Here is a 16,510-nt window from a genome sequence, read left to right as displayed (position 1 = left end):
CACTTAAAATGTCAAATTTATCCAAAACCCTTGTGGCTCGTGAATATGTGAGAGGACATGAACATTAACAGAGTCTTCCTCTGCTGAGTTGTAATGTTATCTAGCATTGTGATCCTTTTGGAGAAACACAAAGCTAGAAATAGGTAAGAACTCAAAGCATACAGAAAACTCGAATAGAGCTTGTTTTTCAGCTACTGAAGATAAAACAGAGAGAGGCCCACAAACAAGCAGCAACTAAAGATGGCTGCAGTAAAGTCCTAGCATAGTATCTCGAGGGAGGAAACCACATCTGGTGATGTCCATGAATTCTAGACTTCAGGCAGTCACTGCAAAAGTTCTGATATTTAAATTCATGCTACTTCATCCAATTACGGATGAAAAGATGGATGGATAGAGCAAAATGAGGTACACACATCAAGGATTTTGCATCGGGAAATAAAAATGTAATAAAATGCTTTTATTTCAGAGAGAGAGCCAGACAGAGATAGTAACAACAGTTTATTTCTTTAATAAACTGTTGTTATACAGTTTATTTCTGAAATTAACAACATAATTAACAACACTATAACATCTTTAAAAAAAACAAAACAGGTGCACCTGCGTTGTAGCATAGTGTTGAGCTTGTTATGGTCCATGATGATCAGGTCTTTTTCTTTGAGCTCGTGCTGGATGCGCTCGTTCAGTTGCTGTTGGAAGATTTAACAAGGAACAGCATCATCATCTGCTGTGTGTATGCACGTGTGTGTTTGTGCCAGATATCAAACTTCCCTTGTGCCTTTAAAATAGCTTCCATTTTTAAACTGTAAGTAAATGAAGGATAAACAAAAATTCAAATGACTGATCTAACAGTCTTTGTTTTCTTTGCAATTTTTATTTTTAAGAATTTCTCATTTATTTTCGAGCTGGTTGCTGTTGATCCAGGATTTTCTTATGTACTAATTAAGAAAGAGTCGATGAATCTTTTATTAATTAAAAAAAAACAAAAAAACGTAATAATTTATAAAATGTTTTTTCCTCAATCCCAATATCCCCAATATTATTAATGTAGAAGACAGATGCGCTCTTGCTCGCTGGTTTCTCGACTGTGATGCTAACATCCCAAATTTTCTAAAATACAAACCCACTGATTCTCACACAAGTCTAGTTGAACTGCTCTGTGTCTGCATAAATGATTATATTATGCACTAAAATGCACTAATGATGACATAAAATGTAAATAAATCGGTGTGCGTGTCTGTGGGTTTAAACTTCACCTCGACCCTGAGCAGTTCACGGTGCTTCTGGCCTCTCTCCTCTGCTTTGATTTGCGTTAAACATCTCAGGTTATGGACCTCCTCTCTGAGGCGGTTTGAGTCACTGAGCAGCTCCTGAATGACCCGATACTGCTGCTTTCTCTCGCTTTCCTCTTCAGCCGCCAATAGCTGTTTGGGAACAATTTAGGAGCCGTTCACAGTTTAAAAACACCTTAAAAACATTAAAAACCGAATGATATTATGGATCCCCGGGGCGATCACTGGAATCAATTTTCTCTTATTGTGTGTCATGAACAAAATATGTAAACAGAAATGTCATTTTGTCCCTCATTTCTTGAAATTAAGATACAAAGACATGAAAAACGACTTAGTGAGAACTTTAATAGTAAAAGTGCAAGACCCAGAAAGTGGAAAAAGCCTGAGATGTTTATTAAAACTAACTAATATTATAGCATATTATAATTAATATTATCACTCCCAGAGTAAATATGAAAATTTATTTGATTGTTCATACTGTAGCAACCATTTGTGAATAGCAGAAATTACTCGTGTAGTTTTTTTTGTCTGTTTTTTCTGTATTTAAACACTATTTATTATTTATTGTTCTACTTTTTCCTTTTTCTAATATATCTCCAATTCTCCAAAAGTTGATTCTGTTCATCTGGACGTAGCGTTTTGTGGGAGAAACGTTTCAGTGGGCTGGTTTCAGTCATTATGCAAATGTGCTGTTTATAAGATTTGGGGAAACCTGCAGTCAGCTGAGACTGAAGAAGTCACTTGGATGAGTGACGAAACGTTTCTCCCACAAAACGCATTGAGAATGCATCAAGATATCTCCAATTTGCTTTTTCTTGCTCACACTTATTCTTGCTATAATGTGAATTTCCCCAGTGTCAGATTAATAAAGTCTATGTGGCATTTAAAGCATATCTTTTGATAGGCTGGAGACGTATCCAGGGTATACGCAGCCTCTCGCCCTACTCCAGCTCAAACTGCGACCCTGAATTCAATGAGCAGAAGAAAACGGATTGATGGTTGGCCCTTACATGCCCACCTGCTTTTCAAAGCTGACTTTGAGAGCATCAACCTCTTTCTGAAGTTCCATCCTTTGCTGAAAGCTGGCTTCTGTTTTGGGGACAGCATCTAACTGAAAATTCAGAAAATGAGAGTTTTCTTTCAGTATAAATTGGCAAGTATCCTTTGAATTGGGTTCAAATGCAATGTTCTTCAGACCGCAGTGTAAAGAAAAAAAAACACCATGAGGATTGAGTCCTAATCCTCCTACACCCAATATCTAATCCGGCCAGTGAATATTCAATCCCACAAAAAGGCTTACTAAAAAACAAACACAACAGTGTTAGATTATTTGATCTTATAACAGCGTCTCGTTTTTAGCGGTTTGATCTCCGCAGCTGCATATTTTATAAAAGTTTGGAGGGAGAAGAAGACTACATCAGTAAGTTCAAGTACTTCAAAAAAGATAATGCAATACCATAATTAAGTTACATCTGCATACATAAAGCAATAAATATTCATTATTAGCCCTCTTGCTGGGTAAAGTTTGAGCACAACAGTATGAAAAATATTAAACCCATCAATCACATCGCGTTCGATTTAAATGTGATGAATTTCTGTGGTAAAACCACAGACTCCTCCAAACAGTTCAGTTTCATTACGTGCGGCTGTTCGTGTGAGCTATTCTTGATTAGCAAACTGAGTGAATCATAATGTTCAGAAGAGTTGTTTCCTTGTTTCCTCAATGTGCAAATTCCCAGATGTGTCATATTGATTTCCTTTCATGCCATTATGTCCTTTTGAGAAGTGCTGATGCATTTCCAATCAGCCGCTTGTTCTTCTTCCTTCCACTTTCTCGTTAAAAAATGCGCACATCAGAAAAATGACAGGAAGCTTGGTCTAATATAAATCAACAATTTATGTGACAATACAACACCTGTGTCAAAGCCTGGAAAATGTTCCAAATCTGTTGTTAACTCCAGTGAGAAGATGAAGAGAATCTATACAGTACTGTGAAGCTTTTAAGTCGCAATTACAGGTGTTACATGTACAAAGGAACCACAGCAATCACACTGGACACTTTAACTGCTTTACCATATGTCTTCATGTGAAAGCAACATTTCACAGATCACCTGAGCCTTTAACTTCTCGTAGATATTCTGCGTGTGTTCGAGCTGCTCCGTGGCTGCGGTCAATGCGTGCTCCATCCTGTTCAGGGCTTGCATCTGCCTGAGGATAAAAAACAGGCCCCTTTTAAATATTTCATTATCATGACACCGACTCTCCAACACTAAAATCTATTGTTTCACATCTAGCTAATTATAAAGCGCTGCATATGGTTTGCTGTCAAATATGATGGTTTTGAACTGTGTTTGAAATGCAGCTAAAGACTCACCTCTTGTTAAACAGCTGTTAGACTTTAAAACATTTGCACACTGATGCTGAAAAACTGTAAAACTACACCTGCCACTGTTCAAAATGATGTGTTTTTTATACTTAAAGGATCTTTAAAGGGTATCATTAAATGATTTATAGCATGACTAGGTTTCCCTAGTCATGACTAACTGACAAACCATCTCAAGCCGCTTTATATTGTAAGTCAAAGACTCTTTAATAATACAGAGAAAAGCCCCAACAATCAGATGACACCCTATGAGCAAGCACTTGGTAACAGTGGGAAGGAAACACTCCCTTTCAACAGGAAGAAACCTCTGGCAGAACCAGGTTCAGAGAGGGGCAGCCACTTGCCACAAATGCTTGTGGATTAGGGGAGGAAGACAGAACAAAAGACATGCTCTGGAGGACAGCCAGAGGTTAATAATAACCTCATGATTAAATGCTGAGAGGTGTATAAACACATAGTTAGTGACAAAAGGTGAGTGAAGAAGAAACACCTCCAGAAGAAGCCTCCAGCAGCCCAGGCCTATATAAGCTTTACCAAAAGGAAAGTTTCAAGCACAATCTTAAGTAGAGAGAGTGTCTGTCCCCTGAATCCAAACTAGGAGCTGGTTAATTAAAAGAGCAGGTTATCTAATATTGTTGGATCTTTGCCTTAAAATATAAAGCACCTCCAGGTGACTGTTGTTGGGATTTTGCACTATATAAATTAAATTGAATACCTTACTTTTAAATACCTTAAGTAAGCCGGTAACCTAAGAGCTAAGTGCTCTATTGGGGTGATACAGAACTATGAGGTCTTTAAGATAAGATGGGGCCTGATTATTCAAGACCTTGTATGTTAGAACATATATGACATAGACACCAGCAGTGGCAGAGAAGACTGATTTAAACTAATAAAATAACACGTGAAGACGCTAACGCAAATGCTAAATGCAAACCTAACATTTCTGTGTTCAGAAAAAGGTCACCGTCAAGGTTCTCAGTATGTAAGGACTAATTTCCATGTGGAAAAGATTACTGGTGAGATATCACTCTGTACCTGTTTTTCTCCTTGAGCTGCAGAGACCGTCTCTCATACAGATGCTTTCTGTCACACATGATGTTCTGCAGTTTCATTTCCAAGATGCCTCTGGTAATGGGAAAACACAGTGACACGCATGACAAATATCTTATCTGAACATACATTATTTATCTAATGAAGAAACCCAGCCGGGGGGGGGGGGCACAAGCCAGTGTGCTCCTAGTCCTACGATTGGTGAAATGTGTCAATTAAAGGGATATGAGTTGTTAGCACTGCCTGAAAAGCACTATGTTCGATTCCCTAAGAATAGTCAAAGTCGCTCAGACTAAATGAAAGAAAAAAAAAAAAAAAAGTACCTGTTGCCCATAAATTCATTCAGCTCCTCCTTCTTGATATCCTGCTCTTTCAGCAGCTGCCTCTGAATCCTCTGACTGGCCTCCACTTGGACCCTCAGACCCTCCAGCTCTTGCATCACGTCCTCCTTCTTCATCCTGAGGGAATGGTTTCGCTCATCCACCGCTTTTACTTGCTGCTCAATTTCTGAAATCTCCATATTTAGTGTTTTCATCTTCTTCATTGCAGCTCTGGTATTTGTGTTTCAGGAATTGGAAGAAATGTAAAAAATAAAGAACGAACGCAAGTATGAGAACAGGATAAAAGTGTGCTCTAGTGCATATCTTATGAAATAACAGCATGCGCATGCATCTTTTACATACACCCCACAGTACCCCTCAGCTTTGTGAATTTGAAATTACAAGTCAGCGCTCAAACAGCTTATACAGACAGTTCCACCGCAATACTCGCAAGCCAAATATTAATTTAAAAGAAACATAAAAGGAACTGCAGTGACGCAGCAAGTGAATCATCCCGCAGCTGCACTTGAATTACAATAAAAAGACTGATGCCTGAAAATTTTTGAGAATTTGGGTAGTACAACAAAAAGTACCCCTCATTTCAGTTCTTTATTTGGTAGTACTGTAGATCAAAAGCCAGAGAATCTGCAGAAATGTAAACTGAAAAATGGTTTTCAGTAGGGAAAAAAAAGGACTGATATCCAAACAGACATTTACACTGACCATAAACAATTAAAAAGAGAAAATCTTTCCACTATGAATCTTAAAGGTTCATCCAGATACTTTTATTTTGTTTGTGTACGAATTCCAGATGAAGGGGTGGAGGCAGGTTAGAGCAGTGGCTTTTCGAAAGTTGCTCCAGCTGTCTTTTCTTTTCTGTGTCTCTGAAGCACCTTAGCAGTCTCATTGACATTCCTGGAATTTCTAACTATATTCTCCTTGCTCTTCCCCAGCAAAGATTAGGAGGAGTTTACTAATATACTTACTCCTTCGTCGAGCGTTTCCTTTCAGTCTCCTTTAAAATCTGGTCAGGTATTCTGATGAGCTCGGCCTTCTCAGCCTTGTAATACATATGGAGACGTTCACATGTAAGAAGGCAGATTTGCTATTTTATTGATGGCACCCTATAAGCTATTCCCCCCTCATTCGCACAGACCTCTTTGAGCTCTATGAGAGCCTTCTTATCTTCCAGCTCATTCTGTTCTGTCAATATCTGCTTTTCGTGGGTTTCTATATCTTCCATCAGACTTCTGTGAGGTATAAACACAAGTACATTAACCTCTGGAACAATTTTCATTAAAGGCGTGATAATAAAGTGATAATATCTGCAGTTAGACACAAAACACAAACTCACACAGAACACAGATAGTGGTTAATGCATGTTAAAACTTCATCATCATATAATACCTGATTTCTCGCTGTCTTTGTGCCACCTCTCTCCTCAGATCCTCATATTGATCCTGCAGGACCTCTGTCTTGTCCTCCTGCTCCTAGAGGACCCATAGAGCGTGTAAACCACAGATTGATAATACAGAATTATCAGGTACATTATAACGAATTGAAGCTCACACTTCGTATTTTTCAAACTGGTGGATGGGTGAAAGGATAAAAATAATTATTATACACAGTGAGCGTTTTTAAGTATTTCAAGTTAATGACCCAGACCGACAAAAACAAAAAGCCAGAGTTTTTCCAGATTTTTTAAATCTAAACTTTTCAGAACAAACCAATTGAAATTCAACATTTTTTAAAAGTGCTAGATTACTCTGACTTTACTTTACTTTATTTTAAATCTAATATACTGGTTCAACATCTGACTCAATCTAGTGTATATAAAAATAACAATACTTTAGGTTTCTGATTTTTTCAAGTGTATGTGGCATATATTGTAAATAGTGAAGCCAGTTGAGACGTGCCTTAAATTTGGATTCTTTAAGTTGCTAAATTCTTCTAGTTGGTTCCAATGAGGTAGAGCAGGTCATCTGTAAATTGGAAGGTTGGCGGTTCAATCCCTGGCTCCAGGGAGCCAGGCAAGCCAGATACCCTTGGGCAAGATAGTAACCCCAAGTTGCTCTCTAATGCATCCATCAGAGTGTGAGTGTTAGAGAGAAAGCACTTAAGAAAACAAATTACCTGAACAGCAAGCACGCCACTGGCAGTGGAACTGATTACTTCTTTGGCCCTGATGATCTTTGAGTTTAGAGTTTTATTATATTTTTTAATAACTTGTTTGGTTGGTTAAATACTACCCATGAGCCTCTTTGACTCATTAAAAACACTTTTTGAGTTCAGGCTAATTTGTAATGATCTGGTGCTGCACTCCGCAATTAAAACGGTAGCATATAAACACATGCAAATGTTATTAGCACTGCCGCTGAATTTATTCAGGAAATATTGCAAAGCTCAGACTCTTTTGACATTAGCAGCACCAGCAATAAGATGTAGAAAGTTTGATGAAATTTATAAATGTAGTGCTCCTTGAAAGTAACCCTCGGGGTTGTTTGGCAACATCTGATAAAATGTTCTTCACCAAAAGTGTTGCTTGTTATTGTTTATCATTAAAATAAAATCCAAGGGTTGGAAATGCTACGTTATGGTGAAATTATTAATAAGAATTTGGCCTGTTAGGTCGATTTGTTATCAAGGATTAAATCTCATTCCACTTGTTGCCCTCCTTTTTGCTACACTGGAATAAAAATGATTTAGCTTCATACTGCTTGAAATGACAGTTCCCGCTCTTCATATGGAGGGATTACGCCTGCATAGAGGCTTAAAGTAAAACTCATATTTATCCTCTTTCAAGACCATTGTTGGAATAGTAATCCACACCTCTGAAACTAGAACTGGATGGTGCAATAATGAACTTACAGCAGGTTTCATCTGAATTTCATTCTCTTTCTCCAGATACTGCTTCTCTTCCCAGAGACTGCAGGCCGGTGAGGGGAGGTGAAAAGTGTAGATCACACGAGAATACAGGAGAATGTGGAGAAGAAAACAAAATTATCGGGAATTTCAAGAGGAATAAATAATCGTTTTCAGTTCTCAATTCAACAAAAAGAGGAACACACTGACACAAACCTGCATTTATATTGTTAAAACTTGACTAATGTGCAGTTTTCAAAAAAGCAAATGAAGCAGAATCAACATATTATTAAAGAGCATGCCAAATAAGTTGCATTAGTATATTAATATAAAACACTTTATTCTATACTGGCAAATACACCAACAGTGCTAAACACTTCATCCTATAGAAACAGATAAATTGTGTCCAGCAAAGTTTGACTGTGTATATAAAATATCATTTCTTTGCATTTTTCATTTCCCCGCGGCAGATGTTTTTTTTGAGCAGTTGATTAAAGTTTTGTATGAAATAATTTCAAGTCAGCTCTGTCATAATGAAAAACCTTACAAAAGCACATACTGTACAGCTCACAAAGTAAATTATATTAATCTTCCTGACAAGCTGATATATTGGATATTAAGTTATACACAAAAACAACTATAGAGAAAAATGCAGGAAGGCTGCAAAATGTGACCGAAAAAATGTGCTGAATTCCTGCGTATCTGTTTGGCTACAGATGAAGGACGCAGTGATTTTAAAAGGCATATTTGCATGGTGAGCATCTGCTTGTCATATGCAGACTGATAGCCATGTGGACAAGTGAGGGGAAAGGGGAATAAGCAGGAGAAAAGGCAGGAATGGGGGGAGAGAATATCTTAGTCTGGAGGCGATGAAAAGAAGGGTGGCAGGAGAAACCGAGATGGTGGGAGTGCAACAGAGTTCACCAGCAAACGCTGTCACAAACAATATGCACAGTCAGAATGTAATAATACCTATGACTGCATCCTGGGAGAATGCTCTGCAATTGGTTTTCATTTAATATTTCAATTACTGTCCGGACTACAACTTTCTGCCTGGGTGTCAGCACTAAAAATCACTGTATCCTACAGATCGTATCTTTGCCGCGGAGTGGTGAGTTTATGTGCAGTGAGTGGTTTTATATTGCCAGGGCAATCTGGAGTCACTGCAGTGCAGGAAAAATAAGTGTGGGGATTGAGTAAATGAGATCTTTTAGCAAAATCACAACAAGCTTTTCATCTTCTTCTGACCTCTGACTGTGTTTTATTTGAGTTCTTTCTAAATACAATTAACAGTATTTGTGAGGGGTTCAGTGCCAAAAGCCGACCTGGGAGGCTACTATAAATCTGACTACCAGTTATAAACAGTCTCCACCACACAAAGTTATTTCTTGAAACTTAGAAACTCTTTAGATTTTTCAGAAAACTTTTTAATCAGTCAACTTTTATCCTTCAATGTAAGTTTAAGGTTTTCATTATTTTTTTTAGTAAGCTAATTTTCATATACATCTCAGATGCCCCTTTCTTGCTCTTTAATCATGCTGAATGTCTTTGCCTGGCATTTATTTTTAACATTGTTTTCAAGGATTAATGCTCATAATGTTTGGGAACCACCAAAGAGTGTTATCATGTTGCTTAGCAATGTTCCTCTAAACTCCCTTTTCCGCTTGAAAAAAGTTGAGTTTGTGTACAGAGGAAGGGGAGATACTCGAGCGAGTCTGGTATTTTCCATTTCTATGGGTGTGTTTGACCTTTTGCACGAGCTGGACTGAGTGAGTGGTGAGGAGGAAAGCCTGTCATGAGAAGCAAGCAGGGTGAGAGTAAAATTGGTTGCGATAAGGACAGAGACTTATGGGTCTGAAAGAAAAGGATAAGAGACGAGGAACAGAAAGTACCAGACTGGTGTAAAATAAAAAAAAAAATTAAAAAAAACACTAACAGTGTACAGAGCTCAGATGAGTAAACATCTTACATCCGGATTGAACACAAATCCACTTGAGGCTGGTATTTGTATCAGTAATTGCGTACATCAAGTTTTCACCATGCGGTAACACTGAGGAATGCAATAGAAATGATGTAAATGCAATAACGTTCAGTCCTAAAGCAATGTTTTTATTTCTATTAGTGTGGAAGTGCGCTGTTGGCCAAGCGCTGCACAAACACAGCACCGATTTGATTTGAGTGTGTTTGTGTCTTCTACTCTTTCACCTTCTAAATTCAATAAAAAGATGCTGCCTCATGTAGCTCACTTCAGTGTTTGGTCCCCAGTTACCTGGCTGTGTGCTACTGCGGGTGTGTGCAGTGTGTATGTGAGCACGCTTGTGTTTGTGTGTATCCTCCAGTCAGTTTGTGTGTCCACTTCTCTCTTCACCACTGCAGTTTCATTTCTGTGTTTTCCCTTTTACCCTCTTGCTTCCTACTAGTGTGTCACTATTTTGCGTAGGTGTGCATATGTAACTTTCTGTGTCTTTGTTTGCTTCATTTGGCGTTTGATTCAATACCTGATTGAAAATTGAACGTGTAGCCTCGCTGATTGTAGTAACAGTGTGTGTAAATGAACACACACACTCACACACACATATACACTCACCACTTTAGCTGGTGTTGTGCCTTATATTCTCTCTCCTCAGCTGCTTTTAGTTCATTGCATGCCTGAAGGAGCTGTTGCCTCAGTACATTGACCTCACTTCCTGGCTCCTCAGAGGTGCTCTTCTCCTCTATCCTCTCCAACTCCACCTGAAACCTCTTCAACTCAGCCTGACACCTCTTTGCCTCTTCTAAAAGGTGGATTTCAGAATCCTGGGCACTGTTGTATGGAAGAGTGATTTAAATGTGTGGTTTTATTTTGTCATTAAACAGTAAATATCAGTTCAGTATCACATAATCTCCACGAGGATATGCCAAGTTTTCTGCTGTCAGTTAATAATGCAGTTATTAATGCTGTTTGTTTTAAGCTAGCAAAATCCATTTAAATCCTTCTAAACCTAGGTCCATAGTGCAGTGGTTTAAATATTCACCTAATAAGCAAAATAGGCTCAGTTTGATCACAGGAGGAGAAGCAAATCCCTTTCAGGTTTGCATCAAGAAGGGTATCTGCCAAATCACAAAACGCAACCTGCTGTGCCGACTCTTTGTGAATAAGTGAGCTTTAAATCCATATAAACCTAATGGGTCTGATCAGAAATTATTATACACAATCATTTGTAAAGAGAATCCAGTGGAAAAAAAAATAGCCGAACAGCTTCAGGCCTCAGTTAGCAGGCCTGTTAAAAGTTCATGACAGCACAATTAGAAGAAGACTGAACAAGCATGGCTTGTTTGGGAGGCTTGCCAGGAGGACACCATAGGCAGCATTGCTTAAGTTTGTAGAGCTCAATCTGAACAACAATCATAAGAATATGAGAACAATGCCCTTTGGACAGATGAGAACAAAACGTACAGAGCCACATTTGGAGAAAAGCATGAACTCATACCAACTATCAAGCATGGAGGTGGAGGGGTGATGATTTGTGCTTTTTGTGCAGCTACAGTACATAATACCTTGTAGTTATTGAGTGGACCATGAACTCCTCTGTAAAAAAAAACAAGTTTCTAGAGAAAAATATTTGGCCGTCTGACAGCTAAAGCTTGGCTTAAACTGCTTAAACTGGGCCTGGGCAACAGGTCAACAATCTCAAGCCCCAGTCAAAGTCCAGACTTCAACATGACTGAAATGCTGTGATGGGACCTTTAGAGAGCTATGCATAAATCAGTGCCTGAAGTAATTTTGTGAAGAACAGTGGGCCAAAATCCCTCCACAACGATGTAAGGGGCTGATAAAGTCATTGTGAAAATGACTGCTTCAAGTTATTACTGCTAAAGGTGGGTCTACAAGCTGTTGAATCCTGGGGCGTAATTAGTTTTGTCACTGATTTACTGTTAAGCTAATAAAGTTCAACATGCATAATCAGCTGTCCCAAGAAACTAAACTTAGAAATGTTTTAATTAGTGCTGTCAGCATTAATCTCGTTAAAATGACGTTAAAGCCATAACCGCATAATGCAGGAAATCTCCGTTAGCGGGTTAACGTGGATCACCCCTAAAAAGAAGAAAGACACCAAACATACAAGAACTCACACAGCAAAAGTTCAACATGCATAATCAGCTGTCCCAAGAAACTAAACTTAGAAATGTTTTAATTAGTGCTGTCAGCATTAATCTCGTTAAAATGACGTTAAAGCCATAACCGCATAATGCAGGAAATCTCCGTTAGCGGGTTAACGTGGATCACCCCGTGCGTTAACGAGCTAACTGCGCTAACACGTTGACGTCGTGCAGCGTTGCTGCATTATGAGGTTATGGCGTTGACGTCATTTTAACGAGATTAACGCTGACAGCACTAGATTTAATCAGAACTAGTGTTCAAATCAGGATACAATAACAGTGGAAAAGAAATATGTCTTGAAGACTTTCTCTCACTGACAAGTGTTTCAGCCTATACAGCAGTTGTAGTGTCTGTAACCTCTTCACACTTCCTCACCTGCATTCTACAATTCTCTATTAACGTAAACAAAGCTGCTCTTCTCTTCTGAAAGTACATTGAAGATTTTAAAGGGTAAACAAGTGAAGCGTAACTGGATCTGACAAAGTGCTGGTTTTGCCCAAGGAAATGTCACTGTAGTCAAAAAATGATTCCAAAGTAGAACACAAAAAAAACTTGGTTTATCAAACATACCTCTTCAAGGTATCATGGAGGAGCTTGTAGGTAGATTTCAGTTTGGCAGCTTTGGTCTGGCTGATTCTGCCCATTGACAACAACTAAAGAACACAAAAAGAATATTAGTTTAACATCATCATGAAATTAAGAATGAAGAAAGACATCGGAGCTACAACAGCATTTAGACTGTTCGGGCTCAAACCCTCCTGCTAGTGTTTGACAGCTCAGCTGTCATTATCAGAGAAAATCTGGTTGCACCCAGAGCTGCCTGTTCAAAAGGACAAATTAATAGAATATCACATCCTGCAGAAACCTCTTGTCCCCATTCCCCCCAGATTCAATATCCAAAAAGGTAAAACTGCTAGGAAACAGAAAAACAGAACAAAAAACAAAACTTATGACCAGTAAGCAGTTTTCTTTAATATATCTTGTGACAAATTAAGTCCAAGAAGTTGAAAGCTAAATCAATAGATTCCATCTTCAAACATCAAAATAGTCCGAAATGAAACGAAAAAGAAAAAAACTGAGATCAACCACAACAAAGGGCAACCTCCTGATATCCGTAAAAGGATTCATCCCGAGTTGGGGTGAATAAACCTTTATCGCCGCAGCAGATATCAAAAAATCAGAACACTTTATCGAGATCAGTAAGAAAAATCAAACAAACATCAAACTATGGCCAATCTCAAAAGATCAAGAGCATTCACTGAAAATGGCCCATATATGATGATAACTACAAGCAATTGAAGACAATCAATCCTTGAATGATTAATAAAGGTTTAAGATAAAAAAAAAATACACAGCTGGGAAACTTTGGAAACCAGCAAAACAAAACACAGCGCAGATGAAGATATCAGGTCAAGAGCACTGCGAAAGGGAAATAATCTGCAAGAGTTGTGAAATTTCTCTCCTCGCAAAGGGAGTTGTATGTGTGTGTGTGTGTGTAACGGTGATAGAAACAGAGGACAGGTGTTGTTCCGGGCTTATCTTTAGAGCCAGGTTGGTGGAGAGGAGGGAGTAATGAGGGATAGCCTTGTCTGTATCAAAGAGCTGCAGAACTGAGGATATCTCAGGTCGGACTGTGTAGCAAGTAATCTAACGGCAATGAACACACACAAACGTTTTGATCATATATATACACACGCACGTGGGCTGATATCTCACCTCGACTACAAACATTAGGCGATTATGTTTTCAGATTCATCCTATTAAATTGTTTATCTGGCTATTGTCAAAATTGCTTGAAGTACCCAACCACGTTCCAAGGTCCGAAAGGACAAAGATATGAATGTTGTGAATGATTTAGATTAGGACTCTTTGGTTAATATGATTTATTACAATGTTGTTTTTTTCTGTTGTTTTGAAAGGGGGTGGGGTCAGTCCCAAGGTCATATCAGTGTAACTACAACTCTGGCAGGTGGATCATCCCAAAATACGTCTTGAACTACTCTTTAATAATGACTTAATTGCGAAATTCAAACTAATTTACTTAAAAAAAAGGATCTGACGTTAAATTCTACACAGCCATTTGTTTTGTCAGCAGCACAGATGACACCAGTGATGGAACAAACATCCTGGCTGTAAACTGGGCATTTATCTGAGAGAAGCAGCCTGAGGCGCTTCCAGGCAGACTCTCTAATTCTGGTGCCAAGACTTATCTTGAGCAGCGGAGAGTACTGGAGGCTTTTAAGGGGTGGGTGCATGAGGCTCACATGTGGCAAAGCATCTCTGAAGTGAGGTAGAGACAATTACTGGAAGATATTTACTCAGGCATGAGGACGCACATCCAGTGGCTGTCCATCTTTCCCCCAACCTCCGCACACATACGCAAGCATGTGATCTGTGCTGCAGAACAGCAGGAAAATGTTCCAGGAATATGAGTGTGTAGTGCAGCAGGTATGTGGAGTGTGTAACAAAAAGACACTGTGGGCTTTAATACTCTGCACCCTCAGGGAGAAAAATAATGACAATAGCTACGAGGCAAAGCCATGAATTCCATGACATGATCTCTCGCTCTCTATTTCTACCGTCATCTCCTCATATCGACTGACTGAACTGGAGTGGAGCCTACGGCCAAGCTGGATCTCTTTGTCAGGAGAAGTTTTTGTTCAGGAACATTTTCCTTCCTGGAGTGCCAGGTTTTAAACTTATTCTGTAGAAACATGACATCACTTCTGCAGAAGTAAGACATGTAACGAGGCAAAAAATGCTCCAGAATGAGTAAGAAAAAACAACTGCACATTTTGTGGTTATGAATCACATAAGAAATTGAAACCATAGCTATGTCCCAGAAACAAACAATTAGTGCCAAGTTCATGAACTCACAAAAAGAAGCCTCCAAGCATCCAGCCTCATGTAGTCACTGTGAGCCCTACAGAGTTCATGCTAATGGCTTTCATTGCTTAATAATTTCTATAAGATGCTCCAGGAGGGAGGCTCATTCATGAGTAATGTTTGTGATGAAGTATGACTGCAATATTAATTATGACCATACAAAAACCACTGAAAATAACCACAGCACCACTTTTTCATTACATACAAAAGCAAGTGTATTGTTCATTTGCTGATTAAGAAAGGCGTCATGATCTGTTTACATATTTAAATAAACAATATAGACCCATTCATGAATCCATTATTGGCGACTTCATAGCAGTTTTGAAACACAGAAACCATGTGCAAGCTCATGGATGTCTGCAGTTTGGTTAGATTCATTCAGCTCCATTCCTACACATTTATTGTAATAGAGTGACAGACCGCTGTTTTAAGGGCTTCGGTTTTGGAGGTGAACTTCAAATTCGTTTTCTCTAGTGAAATCCTTATATAAAGAGTTTATAATATAGTGAGTGTTGTGTGTGTCTAGTAAAGTATGACCTAGTTATTGACATGGTCCAATTCTTCACTAGTGAGTGCAAGTGACAGCCCAATACAACTCAACACATCAAACCTCCACGGATAGCAGTTCACTCGCTTTCTTCAGCTGTCAGGAATATAAAACCTAACTCTTAAATCTAATTTCTGCTTTGACACTGTTGAATTATGCACTGGGCATGCAAGCTAATGGTGTTTCACACAAATGCAAGCTTTGTTAGCCCGATAGCTAGCTGTTGTCTGCTTCACCAGATAAATAATAATAAATAAAAACGAATAAACTATGATTGTGTCTAATAAAAAAGTTTGGTCTCCTCTGTAGATGATAATTTGGTAATGTCATAAATTAGTGCGACTGCTCTTGCGATTTGGTGCTATATAAATACACTTGAATTGAATTGTGTGCAGTCATCGTATCAAAGTTTCTAAAGTTTCGCCCTCACTAAGCGATCCAACGCTGTTACCATGGACCAACAAGTCCATGGTAACAGCGACCTGTTACCATGGACAGGGTTGCATTGACAATCCAACACAATGGGCAGCACATTGAACACATTTTATAAGTGGTCAGAAACTTGTAAATAACTCATGAAAGAATAAAGTTACGTTGAAACCAAGCACACCATTGTTTTTCTTGTGACATTACCAATAAGTTTGAAGTGTCACATGGCCCTCTTCCTATTGAAAAAACAAAAGTTGTATCCAAGATGGCCGACTTCTAAATGGCCACCATGGTCACCACCCATCTTGAGGAGTTTGCCCCCTCACATATACTAATGTGCCACAAACAGGACTTTAATATCACCAACCATTCCCATTTTATTACGGTGTATCCATATAAATGGCCCACCCTGTACACAAAACTGAATAATAAAATGACAATGAAAATGACAATTTCTACTGAATCACTGTATTGCGACACCATCGTTATCATAGGGATGTATTATGCTAGGAGTGTATCTTAAGTTATTCTGTGATCACCACCACTACAGGAGACAAGGTAAAGTTTTCAATGAGAACATAAATACCTAAACATATTGCTGAA

General features: G+C 38.6%; 1 protein-coding gene across 2 annotated transcripts in view; it reads right to left on the bottom strand.

Moving 5' to 3' along the window:
* The window catches only part of ccdc146 (coiled-coil domain containing 146), a 56,594-nt gene that overhangs the window by 25,913 nt on the left and 14,171 nt on the right, over nt 1-16,510 (bottom strand). For both annotated transcript variants that reach the window (XM_005941573.3, XM_042228276.1), the window contains exons 3-14: nt 12,616-12,698; nt 10,492-10,707; nt 7,911-7,968; nt 6,450-6,532; nt 6,199-6,292; nt 6,029-6,102; nt 5,046-5,273; nt 4,708-4,797; nt 3,401-3,497; nt 2,308-2,400; nt 1,254-1,421; nt 598-686 (exon numbers count right to left, since the gene is read on the bottom strand). In XM_005941573.3, coding sequence (XP_005941635.1) covers nt 598-686; nt 1,254-1,421; nt 2,308-2,400; nt 3,401-3,497; nt 4,708-4,797; nt 5,046-5,273; nt 6,029-6,102; nt 6,199-6,292; nt 6,450-6,532; nt 7,911-7,968; nt 10,492-10,707; nt 12,616-12,698 — 1,373 coding nt within the window. The remainder of the gene's footprint in view (nt 1-597; nt 687-1,253; nt 1,422-2,307; nt 2,401-3,400; nt 3,498-4,707; nt 4,798-5,045; nt 5,274-6,028; nt 6,103-6,198; nt 6,293-6,449; nt 6,533-7,910; nt 7,969-10,491; nt 10,708-12,615; nt 12,699-16,510) is intronic.

Source organism: Haplochromis burtoni, unplaced genomic scaffold (genome assembly GCF_018398535.1).
Source record: "Haplochromis burtoni strain Fernald_Lab_line unplaced genomic scaffold, NCSU_Asbu1 Contig_315, whole genome shotgun sequence".
Lineage (NCBI taxonomy): Eukaryota > Metazoa > Chordata > Actinopteri > Cichliformes > Cichlidae > Haplochromis > Haplochromis burtoni.
This window is presented reverse-complemented; position numbering and strand designations above follow the sequence as displayed.